A 24857-nucleotide genomic window follows, 5' to 3' on the forward strand; every position below is an offset into this window, starting at 1 on the left:
TGCAAATCCAATAGCTTAGAATATCTATTACCAAAATCACCTGATCAGCTCCATTTTTCGATGTCATCAGCCCACATAAGAAAAAAATAAAAACAAACTTTTTTCTTCAGTTTGATTTTTTAAAAATTCAATTTAGTGACATCCTGCATCCTGCAGCAGTTCATTTCCCAGCACAGTTGTTTTCTATCAGTGTACATTTGCAAGTAAAACAAAACATAAGCAGCATCTTTAAATCTACAAGGACACTCCATCCAAACAAATGAGATTTAAAAAAATCAACAGCATTGTTGCCTTTGCATTTTGAACTCTTTAGTACATCTCTTGTCTCTGTTAAGTAAACTTTGGATGAAATGATTTGACATTTTCTCCTGCATCTTGTTTGGAGGTCTATTGAACACCGCGTTCCATCCAAGTGAAAATACGACAGCTTAATGAGATAATAATGCCCTCCCTCCTTTAAAGGAAGATTAACTTTAAACTGTGCTCCATAAAAAAAAGCTTTGAAGACGTAATTAGGGAATTGCCAGACAAGAGACTGGCTGATCCGACGACGATACATTTACGGGAGTCTGTTTTGAAATAACTGCACATGAGCCCTTTAAAGGCAGAAATGTGGAAGGAAAGAGTAAGACTCTAGTTACAACAGGCCATCCTCAGAATGTATGCTCATGTCAGCACATGCTGGGCAGTCTGCTGATGTACCAGCCAGGGTGCAGCTGTGTTTGGAGTTGGCTCTTCAGTCCGACACGGATGCAAAGTTGGCATGAAAGCACAGCAAAGTACTTTGTGTGTGTGTGTGTGTAAAGGTGAGTCACAAAGGAAAGATCAGGTACCAAACTGTAACAGATTTGCTCTTCTTTAAGGCTTTAAAAGATCTGTACACATTAGTGTAAATTAATGATTTGTACTGCACAGTGTATAAATTTAGGATATCCTCATAACAGCACCCACTAGATATTGGTGTGTTAAAAGCTTTCAAATAAAATCTGATTGTATTACAGTAGTAATTTCTTATCCTGAAAAAAGAGAAAAATCTGTTCTTTAGTTTGTTTAAAAAAAGGTTGTTTTAAATTTTTTTTAACTAAATCACTAGAATAATCAGTGAAAGAATGTAGCTATATTGCTTACACTTGCCATGAGCCAGTTGCTGGTATGGTGGTACAGCAAGATTATATAAAAATTATGGCTTAAACATAACATTTTTCTGTCATACAGATCCTGTGGTTTAATGTTCTTTCATTGCGGGGTCAGAGAAAGTCCCACAGTGACCAGAGTTTTTCCAGTTGTGTGACGCATCGAGTAGCACATTTATCCACCCACCTCGCCTTTTTGCTCCATACTTTAGGTCTGCTAGCTGAAAGACGGCTCCTAAAACTTGCAAGAAAGGCAACTACCAGTGGAAATAGTTTGAGGTGTGAACAACAGAGTCAGTGTGTGCAAACTACAGGAGTGTCAGTTATGCTTCTGGCTGAGGCTTTAAAGGCTCTTTTAAATTAAATTGACATTGCTTTTGTTTAATTGTTTTGTTAGGTCTGTGTTTCAAAACCTAAATAACAAAAGCAAATGCAAAATCCACTACCTCTGGCGTAGTGGATGACTGCTTTTTATGCATTTGTTTTGAGGGGGTTTCAATTTTCATTAATACTGTGTTAATGTGAAGCTGAGATTAAGATTATCTCAGACAGGGAAAATTGGTAAACTAAAAACAAAAACCCTCCACTTAAATAAAAGCCGATGCTTCAAAGGGGCATAAGCAAACTAATAGCTACTTTTGCCAGGCAGATTCTGAGCAAGAAATACCAACATGTTGAATTTGTGTGACTCCAGGTAGAATTTCTCAGGAGTTGCAATGTTGCCAGATTAGCTAACTCCACTGTCTGTGAGTGTGCATCTTTTTGCTTTACCTTTTCGTATTTTCTTTGTCAGCTAAACACCAAACTGATTGAGTGAGGTTGCAGTTATTCTTCACAGCTGGGAAAACTGCATCAGATGATTATGTTTTAGGTGGAGAGGCATGTTTGTTGTATTGTTGTGTTTAGTTTCTATTGTTTCACAACAAATGGAACATACCGTCTCACACGGGTTAAGGTTCACAACGGTGATTCAGTTTGAATCCAAAGTGCATTCTGCAGCTGTTGCATTTGGCTTTAAAACTAATTACGTCTCAACTAGAGTTTCTCTGGCTTGCTACGCCTCACAGAACTCCCATCCTACACTTTGTGGTACAAGACCATGTACCTAGCAAGTAACTGGTGCGAGAGTTCACTTCTCCTCACTCTAAGAAAATGAGAAGAGGAGGGGTCAGTCGAGACCAATGAACCCGAAAGAAACCTTTTGTCATCCAGTCGCAAGAGAGAGACAAGTTAAATTTTGTTATCAAGTAATTGGTGGATTTATGGCCAATTTTCACACAAATTGTGAAATTTGTGTAGAAATATACCCAATTTTCACACAACTTCACCCTAGATGCAAATAAATGAGAAGGAAGCTGCAATAGAGCAGGAAAGACTAGTGGAATACTGAATTCCACTAGGAAATAAAAAATTCATAGGTGACCTGGTGAAATACTGGAATTTTTGCATTTTCCGCTTATGGTTGTGGCAATTTTACATATTTCTGAGGTTAAAAACATAGTGTGTTGTTCTTTGGATGGTGATTTATTTCTGTACTTACTATAAAAGTAAAACAAGTAGTGAAAGAAAAAAACAGAGGAAGGCACTAATGCACAACAGAGTGTGAACTGCAACATGTGCTTCTACTTAACCTTTGTATGGTGCAGTCAAGAGAAAATCAACACAAATGTCTAAATATTAGAGATTTAAAATATTTTCTGAAGAAATTAGTTACTCTCAAAGTGGTAAAAGGTTCACGTTGGGAGTAAACTAAAGCAGGTCTAGCTCTAAGATATCAATTAAGCGCATATTAGCTCTAGTGAAACAAGGAGCTATTTCTTGGACCACCAAGCATTTTTTTTAAATGTTTTTCTCACTGAATTTCTGTGAAACATCTGACACAGAAAGTGAATTTGTAAGTAGATTTAAACCAGAACAACATTAATAACTGTAGAGACATGTTCACAGTGAAAGGTTGAGGAAACAGCATGGTCACAGTCAGTCTCGCCAGAGTAATAATTCATGAGAAAACTTAACTGAACTGTGAAAAATAGTCAGGTTCACACTCCTCACCCCTGACCTCTGTACCAGCCCACATCACACCTCTCTGCAGAGTCAACAGCCTGCACTCCATATGTACAGATGTGCTTAAAGAGGGCCGAGTCAGTTTAACAGTGTTGTTCTATCAGCTAAGATGGCCACTCTATGCAACCCTGCAATGTTTACCAAAGCCAGTAATTATGCGAGTAGGTCTTGAGGAGGAGGATCTTCTTCTTTTCAAACTGTGGAGAGGAGTTAGTATTTGGCAAGCGGTGCTTTGCTGCTCCATCCACTCACATCAACTCTGAATAGTAATTAAAGTGGTGTGGCACCTTGATCAGAGGCGGCACACAGACATGGAAAGACCAACCACCCATCGCAGACTAAATAAATCAAACTGTTGCTGCACAAGATCCCTCAGAGGGGTGAGAGATTCAACTACATTCAGTAGAGTCAATGACAAAAACTACTCTGTAGAAATCCAAGTCACCCTTCCCCCAATTTCATTCCATCTCCAATGAAGTCAAGGGGTCCTTGTGGAACATCTATAGCAAGGGTCTGCAACCTGAGGCTCCAGAGCCCCAAGTGAAGCCTCCCACAATAGCTTTTTATATCTTTGGCTAAAAATTAACTAACATTTTAGATATAGATATAAAACCCAAATGCAGGTATTAGTTTTTCAGATTATCTGAGCAGGTTATGACATCCACATTAAGATTGTTGCCTTTTATTTTCCAGATTCATATCAAGGACAATCATTGCAAATCCCTATTTATACCCTAGATAACACTACAGACAAAATCTGCTTTGAAACAACGACACATGCACCAATATATCAGGTGATGACCAAAGTCAGCTGATTTTTAACTTGACAAGCCCTGAAAACTCAGATAATTTTCCAAGCAGAGACCACACCATGAGTAAACACAACCAGGTCATAATAACAACAGTCTTTGATGTAAATGTCGTTGCTAAGCAATGAACAGATAAAGTTTGACATTTCAGTACAAATTAGGTTTGTAAAATGAAGTTAAAAGAAGCACACAGATATATAAAGTTATTAAGTGGGACCTATTATGCAAAATTCACATTTTGCACATTTTTGTACTTCAGTTTGGAGCTCTACTTTTTAATGCACTTAGAAAAACCCAGCCATATTTTGGGAACAAGTTAATAATTTTTCATATCTGGAAAAAGAGCTGTTTCAAAATCCTTTGGAATGTAACATCACAAATCAGCAGGCACCTCCCCTCAACCAGCAATCCCAGCTGAGTTTGGTTAGCTGGTTTCACTGGGCACACACCGTATAATGGCTGAGAATGAGACTTTTAGTAAATAACTGGAAGGCAGAAGAGGTTAGCAACCTTTGTCTGTCATGAAACATTCTGGATGTTTTATGTTGGGAGTCTTTGGATATCTAACTGAAGGAAATTCTCCACAGAATATCAACAGAGGCTAGTGTTTAATAAACATTAGTCCAAATGTCATCTCACCATAATTTTGCAGGCACATCACAAAATTCAGATTGATTCAGGTTTGTATCCAGCAAGTAGAAGAAGAAGAGACACAATGAAAATAAATTCCTCATGAAAACCAGCATAACAGCTTAATCAGATTTACTTTTATCCCACCGCAGCATTTCATGAGACCTAAAAGAGCAAGCAAAAGAGCCTGATCTAGTTTTAACTTCATCTGCAAGTGCTACAGAGTGGTTCTCAGTTAAGACTCTGGAACCCTAGTTGATGTGGAGCTCATACCCACTGGGACTTTGCATCGAGTCAGACTGTATTGAGCTGATACACATGACCGTGACATTCCAGCAGAGAGGAAGAGGAGGGCCCTGTAGTAACACCGGTACATGTGCCTAATTGAATCAAGAGGCAGTCAGCCTGCTGTAGTTCAAAGTCCTAATGCAAGAAACAGATGCTTGCAGTTCCAGCTAATTCAATTATGCTGCTATTGTTGGCCAAGCTGTTAATCACAGTTGTGGTACCCTCAACTGTCAGCAAAAAGCACATGATGATCGACTTGTGGAGATTGTGGAATCTGAGTGGTCCAATGATATTTTAGAAGATACATAGCTTGAAGATGAGCATTTCATTTGTGCAGGTAAACTGGGGCACTTAAAGGCACCATTTTGTACCCTCTCAACTCTGGACATACCAGTGGCTTAATGCTCTGGATCAGGAATGTGAAAAATGTATGAATGCTTGCGACCAAGATGGCATCAAATCATTGAGAAAAGCTTCATATCAGATCAAATCGATGCAGAGATGACACGGTCACCGCCTCATGACAGCTCTTTTTATTAGAGGGCATAAAGGTGAAAAAGCAGACAGAAGAGATTTGCAAAGAGTGGGGGGAAGGCTATTCTCAACTGCAAGGCGATGGTCATATGCTATATGATTCATACAACAGATATAGAGGAGTGAAGACAGCAGGGTTCTTAGACTGTAATGTCAGCGATTTGTCAAGAGTAAGTCACTCCACAGTGCATAGGCAGCCACTGGAAGTGAAACTGTATGTCTAAATTTTGATTCATTAGTACTTTCCGTAATTAAAAATGAAGCAAAAAATGATTCACTCAAGCAGTTGCTCATTTGGCAAGTTTAAATTTCAATCAGATTTATTTGCTCCAACTTGTGCAAGACATTTATGATTAGATTAATGAATTAAGAAGATGTATCAATAAAACAGATTAAAGATGTGCAGGTTGGGAGGACCAATAATTTGTAAGAAATTGCAGGAGGTATTCAATGAAACAGCATAGCATAGCATCATATATAAAAAAATTTTCCTTAATCACCATTACCATTAAAAATAAGTTAACAACTTAAAGTTGAACATTTATTTTCCCAAATATGCAGATATACACAATAAGCTGCACCTACAGTTTAGATTATTCTGAGGTGTACTTCAGCAAAAATTAAATGGTAAAACATTCAAAATAATTATGAATGAATGAATAACTTTAAATTCAATTAAGGATTTTCACTTTTTATGATTTACTTATGGAAATTCAAATTAGCAATAACATAAATGCTAATTTATTCAAAAGCATTCACCTCTAATTACAAAATATATTTTTCATCATGCATTACATTGTGGCACGTATGGCTCTCCATATTTTGCATTAGTTTTATTTTGAAGAAATATTGCAGGCACCAAAAATTAAAAGAACTCTAAGAAATCTGATTAGTTCATGCTTTTTTCAAATCACAATCTTCTCTTAAGTAGTAGAAAACAGAAAGTCTGGGAAGCTCCAGCACTCCAGCGGAGACTATGAATAGCTTGTTTCTATGGACAAACTTAGCCCGGCTTCACTCGGGTTCTGGTTTGTCCCATTACTTCCAAACGCACCTCTACAGAACATGCTGTTAAGAGTTTACAGCCCACCTGCATGCACCACTGACACGACATAAATACAAAGATAAATCAAAAATACCATTTTCTTTCCCTGCAGGGGGTAAGAAGGGAAGTAATTTGTTACTTTGACTTGAGGGCAATATGTTTTGTTTTTCTGAATCTGTCCAGCGAAGTGCTTAAAAGTGCAAAAGATAAAAAGCTGGAGTTCACTTACAGAAACAAGCTGACATGCGAGTATCAAAGACACCATAAGTCCACAGCTCCAGGAGGTCGGAGAGCCCATTTTTCCACCAACCCAGCAAAGGCTGCTTCTGCTGGAGGAAAAGGGGGAAAAAATCCCGGGGTTCTTTACTCGCTTCCCGCGGTCCGCTGCTGGAGCGAGTTTTTTTCACACCGTATGCGCCTGCTCCTCTGCCAGCCGTGGGACCTCATCAACAGGTAAAAACTCTTCCCTGCTCGCGCTCGTTTCCCTGAGGAAGAGGGGAGGGGGGAAAGGTTGCGGAAACACGCCAAATGTCGAGACCTCCAAACGTGCTTCTTCTCCTTCCTGCGCACTCTCCGCTGCAGCAGCAGCAGTACTTTGGGACTTTGAGTTAGTCAGAGTGGGGCTGAATGCGGCCACGCAAAGTCACTGGGAAGTCCTCCGGAGCGCAGAGAGGGAAGCCGAGAAAGTAAAAGGCGGAATGGAATTCAGGGAGGGCAAAGAGAAGGACAGCTAATCCCAGCGTGGGGGAGACGCCACCTAAACCCACGCTGGCTCTTTTGCATGGTGACCACACTCTTCTCACATGAGTGGAGTCATAAGAAAACTCCAGTCCACATAAGCCCTACCTTGCACAATTCAGACCCGTAAACCTTTTGTGAATGTCATGTTTAAACCACAAATTGCCTATTGTATTTTTTTTATATCACAAATAATATTTAAATGTGACGCTTGTGTATTGGGGCAATGACATTTTCTATCAGCTTTGTACATAAGTTTTCAATCCTCCACTGCAAAATCCTTCAACTTCTGTCAGATTTTAATAAAGTGCAGTTTTTATCCCAAAGGGAAATTAAATTTTGTAACTCATAATCCAGGGCTCTTCAAAGAGTCGTGGGTGGTGATGCTGTGGGCAGGAAGGATATCTGGTATTGGTCAGTCTTGCACAAAATCTGACAGTCAATACATGCTAACAGCTCCATATACAGGCAGCAGGGATGATATGTCATAGTAACATGTCCTGGGTGACACCATCAGTTGGTGCAAATACTTCTAATCCACCTTGCTTGCTCTTGCCTCTCCTCTTTACATCTCTGTCTGGCTGCAAAAAGCAGAGCAGAGAGATGTTGAAGTAGGGGACACGATCCCTGCCCATTTTGTTCACTATGAAGAGGTAGTATGAACTTCTTCATTCTCTCTTTGCTGTATAAAGTCTCATTCTGAGGTCAGATTTCAAGTATCATTTTCATTTTTGACACGCTAATCAGCTGGATTTGTGGATCACCAGTGTCGCTCACCTGAGGTTTGGATCTCTGCTGCTCCTTTAAAGTTACTATAGGCCTCCTGGCTGCTTCTTTGACTGTGTTACAAATATAATGACAGTGATGAGAACACTTAATTAAAATAGTTGTTAATATTGTTGAAATACTTTTCATTACTATTACTTTTGAAATAATACTAACAGTTATAGAGGAATTGCAATAATTGTAAGAGATATGGAGGAATAGAGCTGTTTTCCTTTATTTCTTTTATTTTACCATGGTAAAAATTAAGACTCATTTGTATCAGAGGTAAGGTTGAGCATTAATGCAGAGCTTATGTATAGATTGTCCAATATTTAAGCAATATTGATTAAAAGTTCTCCCGTGGGACATAAGCAAACATTGCAGCATTACCCGAAACATATCGCAACAGCTTTTACAACGTGATAAACCTGTTCCTCACTTTCAGTCATGCTTTCCACACCCTCTGGAAGCATAATTTTAAAGTCACCTCAAGCCATCCAAATCAAGTGTCTTAAATTGTTAGAACGTTTCATAATGTAAAAGAAATAATGAAATAAATCAAGTCATTAAAACTAGTTTGACTAGTAATATCAGTAGGATTTAAAAATCGTAAGATCAGAGTACTTTGAGCTTTGAGCGCCCTCTGCTGGCACGACGTTATGCTGAGACTCATTACAGTGCAGCTAAATATTAATGGGAAGAGTTAAATTCCAAAAACTGAGGAACAATGAAGGCCTTTGTGTTGCATGTCCTCAACATTTACCACTTCCAGTAAAAATTGCTGAGTGCTGTCAGCTGAATGGTTGCATCTGTTTTTGTTTGTTTTGGGGTTGTTGTTTTTTTGTATAAGGAAGCTTACTGAATCATTCTGAAGTTTAAAAAGGACAGCTGCTGCCAATTAAGAGGAGCCCTAAATAGAAGTCCCTCTCCTCTGTAAGGTGAAACAAAAACAGAGAAGGCTAATAACAACTTGGGCAGGAATTTAGTCAGTGTTCCAACAACCAGCTTTATAGTCAAAGTACAAATGTAATGCTTCCAATATCACACAACATAGTTCATACATCTTAAATGAAAAGACAGTGTTATATCACAGGAGTTTAGGAATATACTAGACCTTCTCCAAAAAATAATTGGAGCAGTGTTGCTTTTAACATGAAGCCAAGTATTAATATAAAATGTATCATGAGTCAAGTTAGCTGAAAGCTTCAGAGCTGGAATTCCTGTTTGCCTGTTTCAGACCCTATTGGACATTCGAGAGAGTTCATTTCTGGAGTAAACTTTTCTTTGTGAGAGCATTCTTAAAGCATCTTTCTGACCACAGCGGTCTGATTTAGAAACTCCTCCCTTGCCTTCAGCTGGCAGCAAAGATGTGGAAAAATGCTCCAAAATGTTAAGTAAACGGGTAATTCTGGGATAAACAATACCGCCTGCTTGTTTTTTTTCCGCTTGCAATTATTCTCAGCATCGTCTAAGCTCCTCTGATGATACAGAAACATTGTCTGCTAATAATTGCAGCACGTTATTTGATGCTTAATCTAAATATATTATTTAAATTACTCTTCCTTCTTGCTTCTAAATTGTCTAAGATGATGTTGGGTTTTAAGAGCTAAGAACCCGAATGCAGTCAATGTAACTGTAGCACAATGTGTGTTGCCAACCCGTGCAGCTGTAGAAAACAAAGAATGATTGCCTTCCCCTGTCACACAAGGTCAACGCCCTTGGTGCCTGATGCACATTTAATTATGCTGAATGCTGTATAATTTTATTTTTTATAGTGTTAATTCAAATCTAGAGCTAAATAAAGGAATGAGAGGACAAACTGTTATTGCTTTCTAGCACATTGACACAAAGTAAGTGTTTCAAATACATAAGATTATGTGTTGGGTTAAGCAACCCAAGAGGTTTTCCTTGTATGTTGCTGTCTAATAATGAAATGGCAATAAGTGATTAGTAGGTAAATGTATAAAACAAAGCCCACAATTATTGGCATCTTTGGTGAGCATGAGTCAAAATAAGAATGGTAAAATTGTATTTTTATTGTGTCATCATTTGACTGCAATAAAATTAGGTGTATATTTTGCTGTTCTCATAAAAATCCAACAAATTACACTCTCTTAATTTTGAAATTTACTGCTTTTAAGTTTTTTCTGGCTCCACAAGTGCAAACGTTTTCTGTAGCTACTGGTATATACATTTTTGTTTTTCAATTCAGAAAAGAAAAAACCCAGAATGTAACTATGATTTTGTCAATGTCACTGACCCTGTCACATTGTGCATCATTTTCAGGAATAAATTAACATAAAATAAAGTTCTTAATGTGAAACATCTCTTTTAACTCCAGTTTAGTTTATTTTATTAGTCATTTCCCAGCAAAAGTCACCTTAAGGTTCTTTACAGGAGAAATAGCTTCAGCTCATCTTAAATTGCTAATATATGTAATTATCAAAGTACAACATTTAATTACAATTGGAATAAAAATGGACCGGAAATGAAAATGTATTTTTAAAACATAGCTGTTAACCTCAAGTTAACCTTGATGACATTTAAAAAATTTTAAAAGTAGCATCAAATATTACATCCAGGTCAGTAGTATTTTATTTTTGGTAGAACACATAACATTTCAAAAAGGAGGTTGGCCCCAGTCAAGGCGGTGTTTCCTGTTAAAGAGAATGAAAGTAGATATAACAAAGTTATTTTAAAAATGCTACAGAAAATAAATTAAAACTAGTAGTGTTTTTTAAGAATCGATGGTGGAAAATACCTGTAGTGTCATAAGGTGGAGAAACTTCCACGAGATCACATCCGACAAGGTTAAGACCCCGACAGCCTCGGATAATCTCAACTCCCTAAATTCAATTTAAAAAAAAGATTTTAGTATCTGAGAAAAGAAAAACATAGCAAAACATCTGTCAACAAGCAAAGATTTTATGAGAAAAATGCTTTTGTTAACTTGTATGATCCTATATAGATGGATCAAACTTTTATTGATCCAATTAAAGAAAGGAAAATGTCTAATATTAAAGAGCTAACGTACAGCCTTCATTTATTATCTTTGGTTTCTTAAAATTAGTATTAGATCTAATAAATTAGAATCTCCTTACAGGTAAAACCCAGACAATAATGTTTAAATCAGCATTTCATTGACAAGTTATAATGACTGCTACTTGTGTTTACCTGTATGGGAGTGAGTCCTGCTATCTCCGGTGTTCCTGTTCCGGGAGCAAAACCTGGATCAAGAGCGTCAATATCAAAACTGAGGTAGACCGGGCCATCGCCCATCTGAGCCCTCACTTCAGACATCAGAGGCGAGAGAGACGTGAACCAACACTCTTCCACCTGGACCACACGAAAACCCTGCAGATAAGAAAAAAATGGGAAGATGTGGGATTGTTTTCATTGCTTTGTGACTTAAATGTGATGAAGGAAAGGATTGTTACAACCTGAATGTCGCAAAGGAATGCAAACATTTTAGATTAGGAAGAAATAAGGAAGTGGTGAAGACTAGATCAAAGGAAAGACTAGAAAAAAGGAAAGAAGGAGGCAGAGAAGATAAAGAATACAAAAGGAGATGAGGAAGGAAATAAAGACTAAAAGAAGGAGAAAATTGAAGAGGCTATAAGAAAGAAAGAAAGAAAGAAAGAAAGAAAGAAAGAAAGAAAGAAAGAAAGAAAGAAAGAAAGAAAGAAAGAAAGAAAGAAAGAAAGAAAGAAAGAAAGAAAGAAAGAAAGAAGAAAGAAAGAAAGAAAGAAAGAAAGAAAGAAAGAAAGAAAGAAAGAAAGAAAGAAAGAAAGAAAGAAAGAAAGAAAGAAAGAAAGAAAGAAAGAAAGAAGGGAGTTAGAAGATGAGGAATTGAGGGAGGAATAGAAGGAAAGAAAGAAGGACCCAATCAAGAGAAAATGGATCGAAGGAATGAGAAGCATGTTTAAAAGAAAAAATGAATGATATAAAAAGTATGAGAGAAGAAGACAAAAAACTGAAATAATAAGAAAGGGAAGAAAGGATGGAAAGACAGGAAAGACCCAAATAACACTGATAAATAGAAGAATGTAAATGGAAGAAAATAGAATAGAAAGAAAGTACAAGAAATTATTTAAAAAAGGAAGAAAGTAAGGAATGACAATAACAGGAAGGAAGAAATGACAAAAGAAAAGATTTCAGCTCCAAACACTTTTCACCACAGTGCAGCCCTGAACTGGCTGATTACAGGTTTCAAACCATTAACAATGCAGTGTGACATTTCTAACACTGTTACTAGTATGGTGTAAAACCATCATGAGGGATCCATGTAACAGAAACCCAGACTGTACCTGAGCCCGACTCCATTTGTACGCGTCCGCTGAGTACCCGCTCCCCCGCAGGCCGATCTGAACCACCCGCCGGCAGTCCAGGAGCCCCTCCTCTACACAGCGTCTGAACGGGGTCCCGTGGCTGATCCTCTCCCCCAGAACCACGTCACTGGTGTCCGCATGAGCGTCCACATGAACTAAACCCACCGGGCCATGCCTGACAAGTTATCACACAGACAACTAAATGTGGAGTATTCAATAGATATATTTTACAGTGAAATTGTTTTAGGTCCCAAACTGGGTCGCATGATTCAATCTGTGGTTCTGGAAATAATTTTAATGTAAGAAAATTATTATATCTTGTAATAAGCAGAAAGCAGCTTCTACAACTTTTATGCAGATTCTATAATAGTACATATTTTCTTATGCAAAAACATGATCATACACACACCAGAAATCAAAACAGGTGTAAAAACAACATGTCTATGTAGCAAATCTCATTCTACACCCCCCTCTCCTCCTATGCATCAAAAACAAACATACCTGCTTAAAATAAACCTCCATCATTAGCTTTTCAATTAAAAACAGACTGGTTCAGGAGAACTTTGGAAATCACAGTTTGTTGTGCAGCTGCTATGCCAAGAAAAAGCTCCATATGAGTAAGGAATTTAAAGTCGTTTTTGGAGTTGGAAAAACAAACCTGAATCTTCACTAATTAATCTAAAAGCTGAAATGAATTTCTCAATCCCAACAAGACTGAATCCACTTAGCTAAAGAGAAAAGAAGACGTTCAGCGACTTTTATGGTGTGGATGAAGTGCCAAGACACATATTTGTGAAGACACCAATAGTAATTTTATTCAAGGTTTTGGAACAATATATGCTGCCAGGTCCTTCCTAAGGAAAGCCTGGAGTGAATTATCTACCTGACAGAATACAGACCATAAAAGACTATGTTTAATGAAATTATAACCAACAAGAACCACAACTCACTGGGCTGCTTCTGTTCTGTATCAAACCCGCATGAAAAAATTATTTTTCTTCTATCCAGTGCCTAAAATGGGATAGTGAAATTAGATAAATAATCGCAAGCTCAATTAGGGTTCAAATCCTCAATTTTTGTTTAAAAAGTATATGTACACTTTGGTTGAACAATCTTGAATTTTGATCATCTCAATCATGTAGCTCTTTCTAATGATGGGTACTTACTTCTCTGCAACAGCTTGCAGTATTGGGTACGTAATAGAGTGATCGCCACCTGCAAATACCAACATTTGCTTTACATATTAGCTATGAAAGAGCATACTAGATAATTAATTATTGCACACAGGTGTCAGACTTTGTCTCCAGATGCCAAATCATTTACTGAGCTATTGTTTTCTGAAAACCTGAGCAAACAGTTGATATCTATGATCTCAGCCGCTCTCACCCATAGTCAGAGGTATACAGCCAGTGGCCAGTATTTTTCTGTAGGCCTCCGTGATGCGCTTGCAGGTGTCTTTCAAATCGTACAAGTTAACGTTTACGTCCCCGATGTCAGCAACCATCACTGACTCGAAAGGCGCTGCCCTGGTGCCACTGTTGTAAGCCCTTAGCAAGGCAGACTCTGCTCTGATCTGTCGTGGACCAAACCTGTAGAGTGTGTATAAAGCGTAGACATTAATACATGCAGTTAAATTTGTTACCCTGCAAACCCCATGCACATTCTGTTTTGGTTTGTTTATGTTTTTCTTTGCACTTAATTGTTTCAAATCATCAAGAAAACTTTAATATCAGACAGAGATAGTCTGAGTGAGTGCAAAAAGATTAGGGAACAAATGTTTTCTTGTTCAACTTGGCCATTTGAGAAAACTGAATCTGAAGCACACTAAGTGGCCTAGTCAATGTCTGGACTTCCAATTAGGGTTCTTTGGGACGACTTTATACAAGTTGTCCATTGCTTAAAATCCTCCATGGTACACGGAACTTACAGCAATTCTGCAAATAGAAGTGGGCCAAAATCCCTCCTCTGATTGGCAGTTATCAGATCGATGGGTTTTACTGCTGCCTAGAGTGTCACGAGCAGTTATTAGGACCTGGCTGGTTTTGGAAATTATTATTTGAAAACTGCTCTTAGGTTAGTTTGATTGTCAGTGAAATTAACAAGAAATTTCTAAGGGGGCAAATACTTTTCACAGTCTTGCACTCTTTCATGCATAAAGCTGCACTCAGAAAAATTTGACCAATGGTTACTCAAAAAAATTGAGGCAACAAAGTGACACGTAATATAATTGAGTAGATTTTATGTTCTACAATAATGAGTAAAAAGTATTGAATATTTTAACTTAACTTAACTTAAAAAATCAAGTACATCTTAATAAAATCAACAGCTGAAATGTCTTGGATTTAGTAATATCAAGCCAAATGATAAGTTATATTGACAAAAAATATTTAGTAAATCCAACTCAATTTTACAAGGAAAAATTATTTCTATTTACTAAGTTTCTGAGAAAAGATTATTTAGATTTACGAAATATCTGTGGGAAATTGATTCATATTTACTGTTAATCTAGGTGAAATTAATTTTATATTTATTAATTAAATGGCTGAAATTGATTTGGATTTACTAAAGATCAGCATAAAAATTATTTGGATTAAGTAAATAATATAAATGATAAACTCATATTTTAGCACATTATTGCTTGATTCAACACATTAACACTGTTGTTCTTAGTCATTTGTAGCTAAAATAATTGATAAATTCTAAGTTATTATTTGTGTCATAGGACTTTAAATCTATTCAATAATATTGAGTGTCACTTTGTTGCCATAATTTTTTTAAGTCTAATTTACACAATATACTGACCAAACTTGAGTGGCATCAAAAAACAAATTAAACAGCAGCAGCATTTCTTTGTGAAACTTTATAAAACGTGATTATCCAGCACCCAACAAGTGCAAAATTCCAAAATACAACAATAAAACAGAGAAGGGGCAATATACAATATATCAGTATCAAGTCAAAACATAGTGCCACTCTGCTCAAAGTATAGTTAACATGATTTTTTAGAGCCATCACATCAACAAAAATCAACTTGGACTCAGTTAAGCTTGCTTCAACAATTTATCAATCACATAAACATAGTTAACTTTATGTTTAAGAGGCATGCAGAGCACAACACAAGTATAAATCTTACCTGGGGAAAACACATGACAATATGTGAAAGATGGGCGAGACCTTTGAGGCATAAAAACTTCCATTTTCTTGTTTTGCATGTTCATGCTACATCTTGTCACTGTGTTGGGGCTGTTGGCTCCGTGACACTTACTTTCCTTTTCGAAAAATAAGTTGAAAGACAGAACTGAACAAAAAACATATTATATAAAGTGCAAATGAAACACAACAGCATTTTGCAGCCTGCAGATCATCACCCTTCAGTGGTGAAGCCTGCATGGACTCTCCAAAAAGGCAATAGTGGATTCTCTATGCTGTATAAGGGACAAGGATTCATGTGACAGACCTGAACAGATCCAAAGCCATATAACAGGCCGCACTACCACATATGAGAACAAGGGGTCAGTCCTTAGAAAGGCTAGTTAACTGTAATGTACTGCAAGAAAAAATACACATGCAGAAATCCACTGAACTGAAAATTACCCAAATTTTAACTAACTTCACAGAGCATGTCACAAAGTTTTGCGTGTTGGTTTTGACAGTGGCTTGTCTATTCCCTTTTGTTTAGTAAGGGTCCGTTTTCTTAAGCCATTAGTTTATTCCTGAGGCTGTTCACTTTTGTGGAGAGCTTTGAACTATCCAGTCCGAGGAGAAGTTTCTGAAACACTTCAAACGTGTATCTGAGCTTCTTTGGATAGGCAAGACTCATAGCATACACCAATCCAACAAGCAGGGAGCAAGCCCTTTTAAAGTTACCCAGAGCAGTTAGAATTTTCACGCTGTCCACCACGATACCGATGTCTGGATCCTCTGACGTGTTAGCTTTGATGTTGTAGATCTTCAGGCTTTGAACAGCAAGGTCCTGTGACACACTGTCTTCATCAGCATCCTGTAATAGCAAGAACATTGTGCATATTAGACAGTACAGCTAAAGGAGAAGGTTCTATTTCCCAAATTGCTTACAACTGTTTGGACAAGAAAATCTGGAGTTTGTCAGCCGTTGCTTGTAATGCACTCTATTTGTCAGTGTTTTAGACAAATATGAGATAACACTAAAAAATTTCCAACGAATACCAATTAGAAGAGATGAGATAAATCACCTACTTTATATTTTAATATCTACTTAAACTTACATCATACTCTTGTAAGAGTTGATCTGTAGATTCCCCAAGGTACATCATCAAACATCAAATGGTAACATCTCTGGTCATGTTGATGTCAGGATTGCTTGGAGTCTGAAACGAAAAAAATAAACACCTGGTGATTTATATTACTGTTAATAAGCTCAAGGATCCTTCCTGTGCCATCTTGAGGACCAGTGTAATAAAACACTACTGAAACAAATTTTCATGCGATTATTTCATATTCCATTGATAAAGAGAATCACAGACTAACCTCCAGTAAATTTAAGTAATGATATTCCAGAAGTTTAAACACAAAATTTTGAGAATGAAATATTAGCAACCATAATGCTCAATGAAAGATACCTCGAGTAGGATAGCCTGCAACCTCAACTCCATGGTTCCGCCCTTGGAGTGGAAGAGGTTCAGAAGTCGAGGAGTATATTCATCCAGTTTGGACATGATCTTTGATTCAAGATGCACCATTGTGATTCTGTGAAACTCATCCTGGATCTGAAAGATAAATCATGAAACCAGTTTTAAAGCCTCAAATATTACAAACATACATACTGTTCTTACGACATTTTTCAAAAGCAAGAAGATGGATCAAATTTGATCTATAAAATAGATGACAGTAACGCAACACATTTTGTATCAAATAGCTAAATGCAGAATCACAAATGCAATCCTTCACATTGACTAGGAATATTTCTGATTAGCATGCACTTATAACTCACGTGAGACGGCTCAAATAGAGCGGGCCATCTGGCTTTAATTTCTCTATACTGGGTGATTGGTTAATGATTTCGTTTCTTCTGTGTGCAAATGTTTTGGCCATTTTTTCTTTTATCAATGCGTTGTTGTCCTCTTTCTTTACTTCAGTAAACAACTGAATCCTCTCTTGTTCTTGACTTTCTTCATCCTCTCCCTTTATGGTGCCTTTGTGTTTGATAAGATCACTGTTGTGAAGAGTAAAATAATCTTCAAATTTCACATCAAAATACTGAAGACTGAACTCAGTAGAAATCCAAAGGTCTCCTTCACAATATTATGCAGCTCCTCCACAGTGGGCGGGATGCCTGATGGGAGGACCAACTTCTCAATTCGGTCGTCAATTATTACTCTGAGTTTTGCCTCCATCTCTGCCATCCAGACAAGAATAGACAAAAGTTAAATATATTGTTATACAGTACATAAAAAACCTGTATAAAAAACATTTATAAATAAAATCTGTACTTATTTAAGTGGAACACCACACTTATAATCGTAACATTAAATGCGTGTGCCATAATTATGATTATTAAATTGCTAAAATGTCAACAAAAAAGGATCCTGTTGTTATATTTCCAGAACAATGGTTTTAAAAACAGATGTTATGAGATGTAAAGGTTAACATAATTTATCAAAATTACCTAAAACAAACAACAGATGTGACGTTTTAGTGTGACCAAGCGTTTTCCTCCCACACTGTATGCAGCCATGTACACTGTACATCACCAAGTTTCTGCTGCTCAACAAGAGCCATTTTGCCAGTGTTCTCTAGTTGAAAAGATCTAAGATGCTCTTCATGCCATGCTTGTAGTGACTTCACAATGAAATGTGCACGGTTGTTTAAAATGGCTATCTGAATAATCTCAGCAAAGTCAGGAAGTCCCCCAGTAGAGCCATGAGGCAAGCTCATCCTAACAGTGTACTTTGCTCCATAGCAAGTGACAGTGTTAGCAAACTGCACGGAAGACAGAAGCGGTGATGTTTCTCTTAAAGCTTCCTGTCTGTCTGAATGCAGCACATCTAAAGGCACCACAGATATATGCACATCAACAAATGCCAAACAATAAATATTAAAGTCAAAGATGCCCAAAACGGACTAACGAAGCATTTCTCTCAGTCTCTCTGTGGCAGCAGTCAGTACGAAGCTCTACGTACTGATTTCAACCCAACATTCACAGACGCATCTCACTGTTTATCTGTCAGTGTGAGCTGCAACCACAGTTTGAAAGCAAAACGTTTTTCCGAGAAAACAGGAAAAAACGAGAAAGCCGTTTGTGCCATCTGAATGTAACTAACGTAACGTTAATGGAGAGCCTCAGTGAGAGCCGGTGAACTTGGGTTTAGCAAAACACCAGCCACTGTGCTCAAAACACAATAACAGACGTTCCATGAAAATAACGGCAAATTAAAAGAAGAAAGAAGAAACAGCGCACTTTGTCTCAAAATGTAAAAAGGCAGATTTTTCTTCCGAAATGTGTAACGTTATAAAAACTGATTAGAAATCAGCTTTTAACATGCTATTTGAGTAAAAATGCTACTTGAGTATATTTTAATAGTAAAAACTAAATGCAGTAACTTTAAACGAAACTCCTAAGTTGATTAGCCTCTCACCGTTGAAAACAACGTCTGTTCCTCCATTATGGAGCCCAAACATGCTAGCTAGCTTGTTAAGGTGGGGGAGGGAGCTTGAGCTGAGGCCAAAAAACTACATTAAATAAAAGAGTAGCTTGTATTCTACGGCCACTATATATCGTATTACGTTAGTCACATTAAATTGTGACATTGAGACTACATTTTCAATCATTGCGATGTATTTAGTCAAATCAAAGATGACTGACTTCAAATCCTTCACACTATAACTTTAAAGTTGCCATGTTTGGTCATTTGCAGTAACTTAAGACAACGTTTAACTGCTACAGACACTTGAATTATTTTAACTAAGAACAATTAAAACATGTCTTACCTTTAAGCAAACGGTAGTCCATGAAATGCCAAGCAGACTGGATGTTCAAATGCTTTGGGGCGGGAAAAATAAAGGCCTCCCAATGAGTAAAATTTATCAATTTTCTGCACTTTTGACTTTACCTATGAAAATAAATAAATTCTACTTATTGTTTTTCTGCTGATTTTATTGAAATAAAAACCGAGTAGAATGCAATTAAAATATATTCAAAATTTTGTTAATTCAACTCAGTGAGATTCAAAACTGCACAAAGTCTTTTTTATTATGTATAGTTTGCTCTTATTTATTTAGTAAATATTACTTAACCCTGATCACACTTTTTTCAGTGTGGATAGTCAAGATCATGAAAAGATATGCCTTTTAACTACAGTAAATCACTAATGACACTCTTTCTATGTTTGACCACTTAGAGGAGGACAAATGGCACCTTGCTCCTGGCCGGTTCGAAGTCCCACTATCAATCGGAACCCCAACGAACGCCGCGTCCAGCCCGTCGGCCGTCTCACGATAAGGTAACTTGGCCATGGTGGAGATCCCAGACACCCGTGCAACAAACTCTGCGCTCGGTGGAACATTGTATCGGGTCCCGGAGCTCTCCCGGCTCGGAATTAAGCACCCTCCGGTTCGGCTGCTGCAGAGACCCAAAGCTTGTCGGGGCGGTAAGGAAAAGAAAGTCACTGCTGCTCGAGTTAAACTTAAGTTTCTCCAAAACATGTCTGCTGTTTAAGTGAAATACAACAAAGGTATGTGCGAAAGGGCAACCTACTCTGTGACGTTCATGAGCTCGTAATCATGTATCCGTCAAACCGCATGACTAGAATCTGTACTATATGCAGTTATATTTAACTGACCGTGTACATGTTAGGTATTGAAATAGTCATCCAAATAAAGAAACACTATGTCTGTCACAGCAGCTGGCAGATAGAGTGTTTTCTCATTAATCCTGTGCTTGTGAGCATTGAAAACACAACGCACTTGGAAGCTTGAACGCAGCAAAAGTTAATATTCTTAAGAATGGAGGCGGGCTGTGGGAGGAGCCTCACTTAACAGATCAGAGTTCAACATTACAGAACAATGTGTGTGACTTTTAGGTTGGTGCTAATTAAAAAAAAACTAATTAAAAAGAAAAAACATTTTACATGTACAGCGTGCCGTACTCCATAAATATTCAGTCCTACAAAAAGGCCCGATGGAGTGCGGCCGGAAATGATTTTATTGTTCAGACTAAGCGTCAAGAGAATCATGTTTTGAAAACAGAAGCTGTTTTTGGCCTCGTTAAACTGAAATACAAGTAAATGATTACAGTACTTGGAGGCATGAAGAGCCCGAAACAGGCTGTTCGTGCTTAATATTCTTCCAATTTGGCTGAAACTATTCTTGCAAAAAAGCATGGTAGAAAAGACATGTCTAAATGCTTGAAAGGTGGCACAAGCAGTTTCCTATAAGGGCTCAGTCATTTTGGACTGACGTTAAAAAATAATAATAAAACAATATAAAGAATCTGATTCAGGATGTGGGCGATGTGTTGAAAGACCTGGATGTCCCCTAATTTCCCAATAAAATGGCGCACCTCCTCATCTTTAGCCCATCCACCATTTTGTGATTTATTTATTTATTTCCATGCCAATATTTTTTTTGTACCAGATACGCTCCTCTGGCTCAGCTGCATCTCTCTGTCTGCGCCTTCGTACAGGTTGATGTCAGGTTTGTGTGGGTGGTGATGGATGATGCGCGCGCCTCTGTATCCTCCCTGAGGACGCGTGCAGTGCGTCACCAAAGCAGCTTTCATCCACAGAGCTGCGCGGACGCACACTCTCCTCCGAACCCGTCTCAATACATTGCATAACATCGACAAGAGAACATGGTAAGCATGCCTTACATTTTATTTGCAAAGCTGCTATTTTTGAAGTCTTATCTAAGAAAAGCAGGTCATTTCTGTATTGCGTTTTGTCTTGATACATTTTTAACCTGACAATAATTATTGTATTATTATTGACAATAATAAATGTATTATTATATCTATTTCAATTTTGTCTGAAATGTTTCACTTATATAAGGGCGGTTCTAAATCGGTGTTCATGCCTTTCTTTAACCATCATGTCTTTATTAACTCGTTAGCAGGTTATCAGGTTGGTTGTCTGTGCCTGTAAGGCGTCCTTGTGTAAATGTACACCAAATAAATCTAACACTTAACAAAATGCAATCCATTAAAATTAAAAAGCAGTTTTACCAAACTGAGTGAAATATTTATATATTCTTCACCATAAAAAAAATCTATTTCAGCATGAATCCGATGGCAAACAGGCTGAGCAGAGCAGAGCTTCCCAGCCAGCCCACTGCAACATGTCTGACCTAGATAATCCTCTCTCTACAGTAATCCTCTGAGCAACTGGCAGTTTGGTGTCGCAGCACAAAACGCACTGCTTTATTTAAAGCAAAGGACAAAGACTCGCAATTTTTTAAAGAATTGTTTTTGTAAAAAAAAAAAAAAAATGTAAGCAGAGAAAATGTACATGGCCTTACAAAGAAGAGTTTACCATTCTTGTCCTTGTCTTGATCTTCTCTGAAAAATTGTTTCCTTTAGTAAAAATGAAAATTTTTTGTTTGTCTTTCCAGCGTGAGTGTATCTCCATCCATGTTGGTCAGGCTGGTGTCCAGATTGGTAATGCCTGCTGGGAGCTGTACTGCCTGGAACATGGGATCCAGCCTGATGGACAGATGCCCAGCGATAAAGCCATCGGCGGTGGAGATGACTCTTTCAACACCTTCTTTAGTGAGACTGGAGCTGGAAAACATGTCCCAAGAGCTGTCTTTGTGGACCTGGAACCCACAGTCATTGGTAAATTCCAGAAATATTAGTATTAATTTCTCATTATTTACTGATTAAACTGAAGAATTGATCTTATTGCATTTACCTCCTTAGATGAAGTCCGCACTGGGACGTACCGCCAGCTGTTCCATCCTGAGCAGCTGATAACTGGGAAGGAAGATGCTGCCAACAACTACGCCCGCGGACACTACACCATCGGAAAAGAGATCATCGATCTGGTTCTGGACAGGATCCGCAAACTGGTGGGTCAATTTTACAAAACAGGCTCTTGACAAAGTAATTCTTGAATTGCCCTAATTTAATAAAGCATTTTGTTTGAATTTGATGCTACACCTAAGTGCGAAGTTGACAGGAAATAATTTATTATTTTAAAAACATTTTTAGCAAATAAAAAATTTGAAAGTATGGCTTGCATTTGTGTTCAGACCCTTTTAGTTTGATTCACCAAAACTGAACCCAGTGCAAAACTGACAGATCCCACAAGGAGAGCATTAATCAGAGAAGCGACCACCTAAGTTGCAGATTCCACAGTTTAGGAGGGAAAATCCTTTGGTCAGAGACCAAAGCTGAACATTTTGGCCCTGAATCCTAAATCCTCATAAATGACTTGGTTGGTGGCAGTCCCATGCTGCATAGGATGGGCTTAGTGCTGCACAATTTATCACAAATCTATTGCAATTGCAGTGTGTGTAATATTCAAATTGTAAAGACTGTGTGGAGCCCAATCATTTTTGGCTAATATCTTCCGAATACCATCGACCTGTATTTTCAAACTAATGTCACATTCAGCCAGAGTCTCACAACACCAGATGTTAAGACTGGGCACTAAACATATATCACAAGGTTAGAAAAAAAACACAATGTCAAGTTTATGCACCTCTACGCTGGCTACTGTATATCAAACTCCTTTGGCTATTTGAAACTCCATTCAAAGTGGAGAATAAAATCCAAACAAGAATTTGTGTTAAGACTGGAAAATTTATATTTTTTTATTCAGTCTGAGTGACCTCTAGGTATTTTACTAGAATGAAGACTTTGAAGCTTAGAGATATACCCTAAACAACTTGGAACTGGAACGCAAGGGGTCTGAACACAAACCAAAGAGTATGACTACAGTTAAAATATATTATACCTTATACAGCAGACTCACATTATGTTTCTGTTACTCCAGGCTGACCAGTGCACAGGCCTGCAGGGCTTCCTGGTTTTCCACAGCTTCGGGGGTGGAACCGGTTCTGGTTTCACCTCCCTGCTGATGGAGCGTCTCTCGGTGGATTATGGCAAGAAGTCCAAGCTGGAGTTCTCCATCTACCCGGCTCCTCAGGTGTCCACCGCGGTGGTGGAGCCCTACAACTCCATCCTGACCACCCACACCACCCTGGAGCACTCCGACTGCGCCTTCATGGTGGACAACGAGGCCATCTACGATATCTGCCGCAGAAACCTCGACATTGAGCGCCCCACCTACACCAACCTGAACAGGCTGATCAGCCAGATTGTGTCCTCCATTACCGCCTCCTTACGTTTCGATGGCGCCCTGAACGTTGATCTGACGGAGTTTCAGACCAACTTGGTGCCATACCCTCGTATCCACTTCCCTCTCGCCACTTACGCCCCTGTGATCTCTGCCGAGAAGGCCTACCACGAGCAGCTCTCAGTGGCTGAGATCACCAACGCTTGCTTTGAGCCGGCCAATCAGATGGTGAAGTGCGACCCTCGTCATGGCAAGTACATGGCCTGCTGTCTCCTGTACCGTGGCGATGTTGTTCCCAAAGACGTCAACGCCGCCATCGCCACCATTAAAACCAAGCGCTCTATTCAGTTTGTGGACTGGTGCCCCACTGGTTTCAAGGTTGGCATCAACTACCAACCACCCACTGTGGTTCCTGGTGGTGACCTCGCTAAGGTCCAGAGGGCGGTGTGCATGCTGAGCAACACCACAGCCATTGCAGAGGCCTGGGCAAGGCTTGACCACAAGTTTGACCTGATGTACGCCAAGAGGGCCTTCGTCCACTGGTACGTGGGTGAGGGGATGGAGGAGGGAGAGTTCTCTGAAGCCAGGGAGGATATGGCGGCTCTGGAAAAGGATTATGAAGAGGTGGGAGTCGACTCAATTGAGGGTGAGGGAGAGGAAGAAGGAGAGGAGTATTAAATGTAGTGCGAGGATGAATTAAGATGAGCACATTTTCTCAATTCTGAAGTTAAATATTAGGTTACCACAAGATTCTTTCCTGTCAGATTGGATCTGTAATAAAGTTTCCTAAACTGAAGTCTTCTTGTTTTTATTTGCTTCTGTGAACCCAACAGATGCAGTTATTCATTGCTTTATTCTTTAACAAATGCAAAAAAAAAAAAAATTATAGGAAATCTGCCAAAGAATTCAAGCATCAAATCAGCTGCCCTCTTTGAACAAAACTACATTTTTCTGTACACACACACACACACAAAAAAAAAATCGGACTTGCAGATTTATAGACTCCTTTATTTTTAAACATTTTCTTAACACTAACAAATTTAAATATTTTCATTTAGTTTCCGCAGCACCCCCATCTGTAATATTTGGTTAGGGTTCAGCAAATGTGCAAACTTGGACATAAAGTGCAAACGGCAAAACAATTTTTTTTTTAGATTTTCACATGTATTGTGTTCAAAAGCATGCAGAAAAATACATAAATATCTGCAATCTTATAGAGACATTTAATGGTAACCAGGTGTTTAATGAGAATA

General features: G+C 38.3%; 3 protein-coding genes and 1 long non-coding RNA gene across 5 annotated transcripts in view; 1 reads left to right on the forward strand and 3 right to left on the reverse strand.

Annotated features, from left to right (window-relative positions):
* The window catches only part of hspg2 (heparan sulfate proteoglycan 2), a 111944-nt gene extending 104662 nt beyond the window's left edge, over positions 1–7282 (reverse strand). Inside the window, exon 1 of one of the 2 annotated variants that reach the window (XM_055057004.1) lies at positions 6733–7282. In XM_055057004.1, coding sequence (XP_054912979.1) covers positions 6733–6801 — 69 coding nt within the window. In that variant the 5' untranslated portion in view covers positions 6802–7282. The remainder of the gene's footprint in view (positions 1–6732) is intronic. The other variant, XM_055057005.1, reaches the window with a different exon arrangement.
* A 3049-nt stretch (positions 7283–10331) lies between these two features.
* On the reverse strand, positions 10332–20103 carry agmat (agmatine ureohydrolase (agmatinase)). The gene is made up of 7 exons (XM_055056997.1): positions 19728–20103; positions 13721–13923; positions 13501–13549; positions 12314–12509; positions 11181–11360; positions 10768–10852; positions 10332–10663 (listed from the first exon to the last, which is right to left on the reverse strand). The coding sequence occupies exons 1-7, from the start codon at positions 20012–20014 to the stop codon at positions 10590–10592; spliced, it is 1074 nt and encodes a 357-aa protein (XP_054912972.1). The 5' UTR covers positions 20015–20103; the 3' UTR covers positions 10332–10589.
* LOC129377206 (uncharacterized) lies at positions 15778–17342 on the reverse strand. The gene is made up of 4 exons (XR_008607889.1): positions 17304–17342; positions 16933–17079; positions 16579–16680; positions 15778–16334 (listed from the first exon to the last, which is right to left on the reverse strand). It is a non-coding gene; the product is annotated as an uncharacterized LOC129377206 (long non-coding RNA).
* Positions 20104–21018: 915 nt separating the features above from the next.
* LOC129376994 (tubulin alpha-1B chain-like) lies at positions 21019–24400 on the forward strand. The gene is made up of 4 exons (XM_055056720.1): positions 21019–21164; positions 21917–22139; positions 22224–22372; positions 23302–24400. The coding sequence occupies exons 1-4, from the start codon at positions 21162–21164 to the stop codon at positions 24280–24282; spliced, it is 1356 nt and encodes a 451-aa protein (XP_054912695.1). The 5' UTR covers positions 21019–21161; the 3' UTR covers positions 24283–24400.
* Positions 24401–24857: the final 457 nt, after the last annotated feature.

Source organism: Poeciliopsis prolifica, unplaced genomic scaffold (genome assembly GCF_027474105.1).
Source record: "Poeciliopsis prolifica strain line A6 unplaced genomic scaffold, Auburn_PproV2 SCAFFOLD046, whole genome shotgun sequence".
Classification (NCBI taxonomy): Eukaryota; Metazoa; Chordata; class Actinopteri; order Cyprinodontiformes; family Poeciliidae; genus Poeciliopsis; species Poeciliopsis prolifica.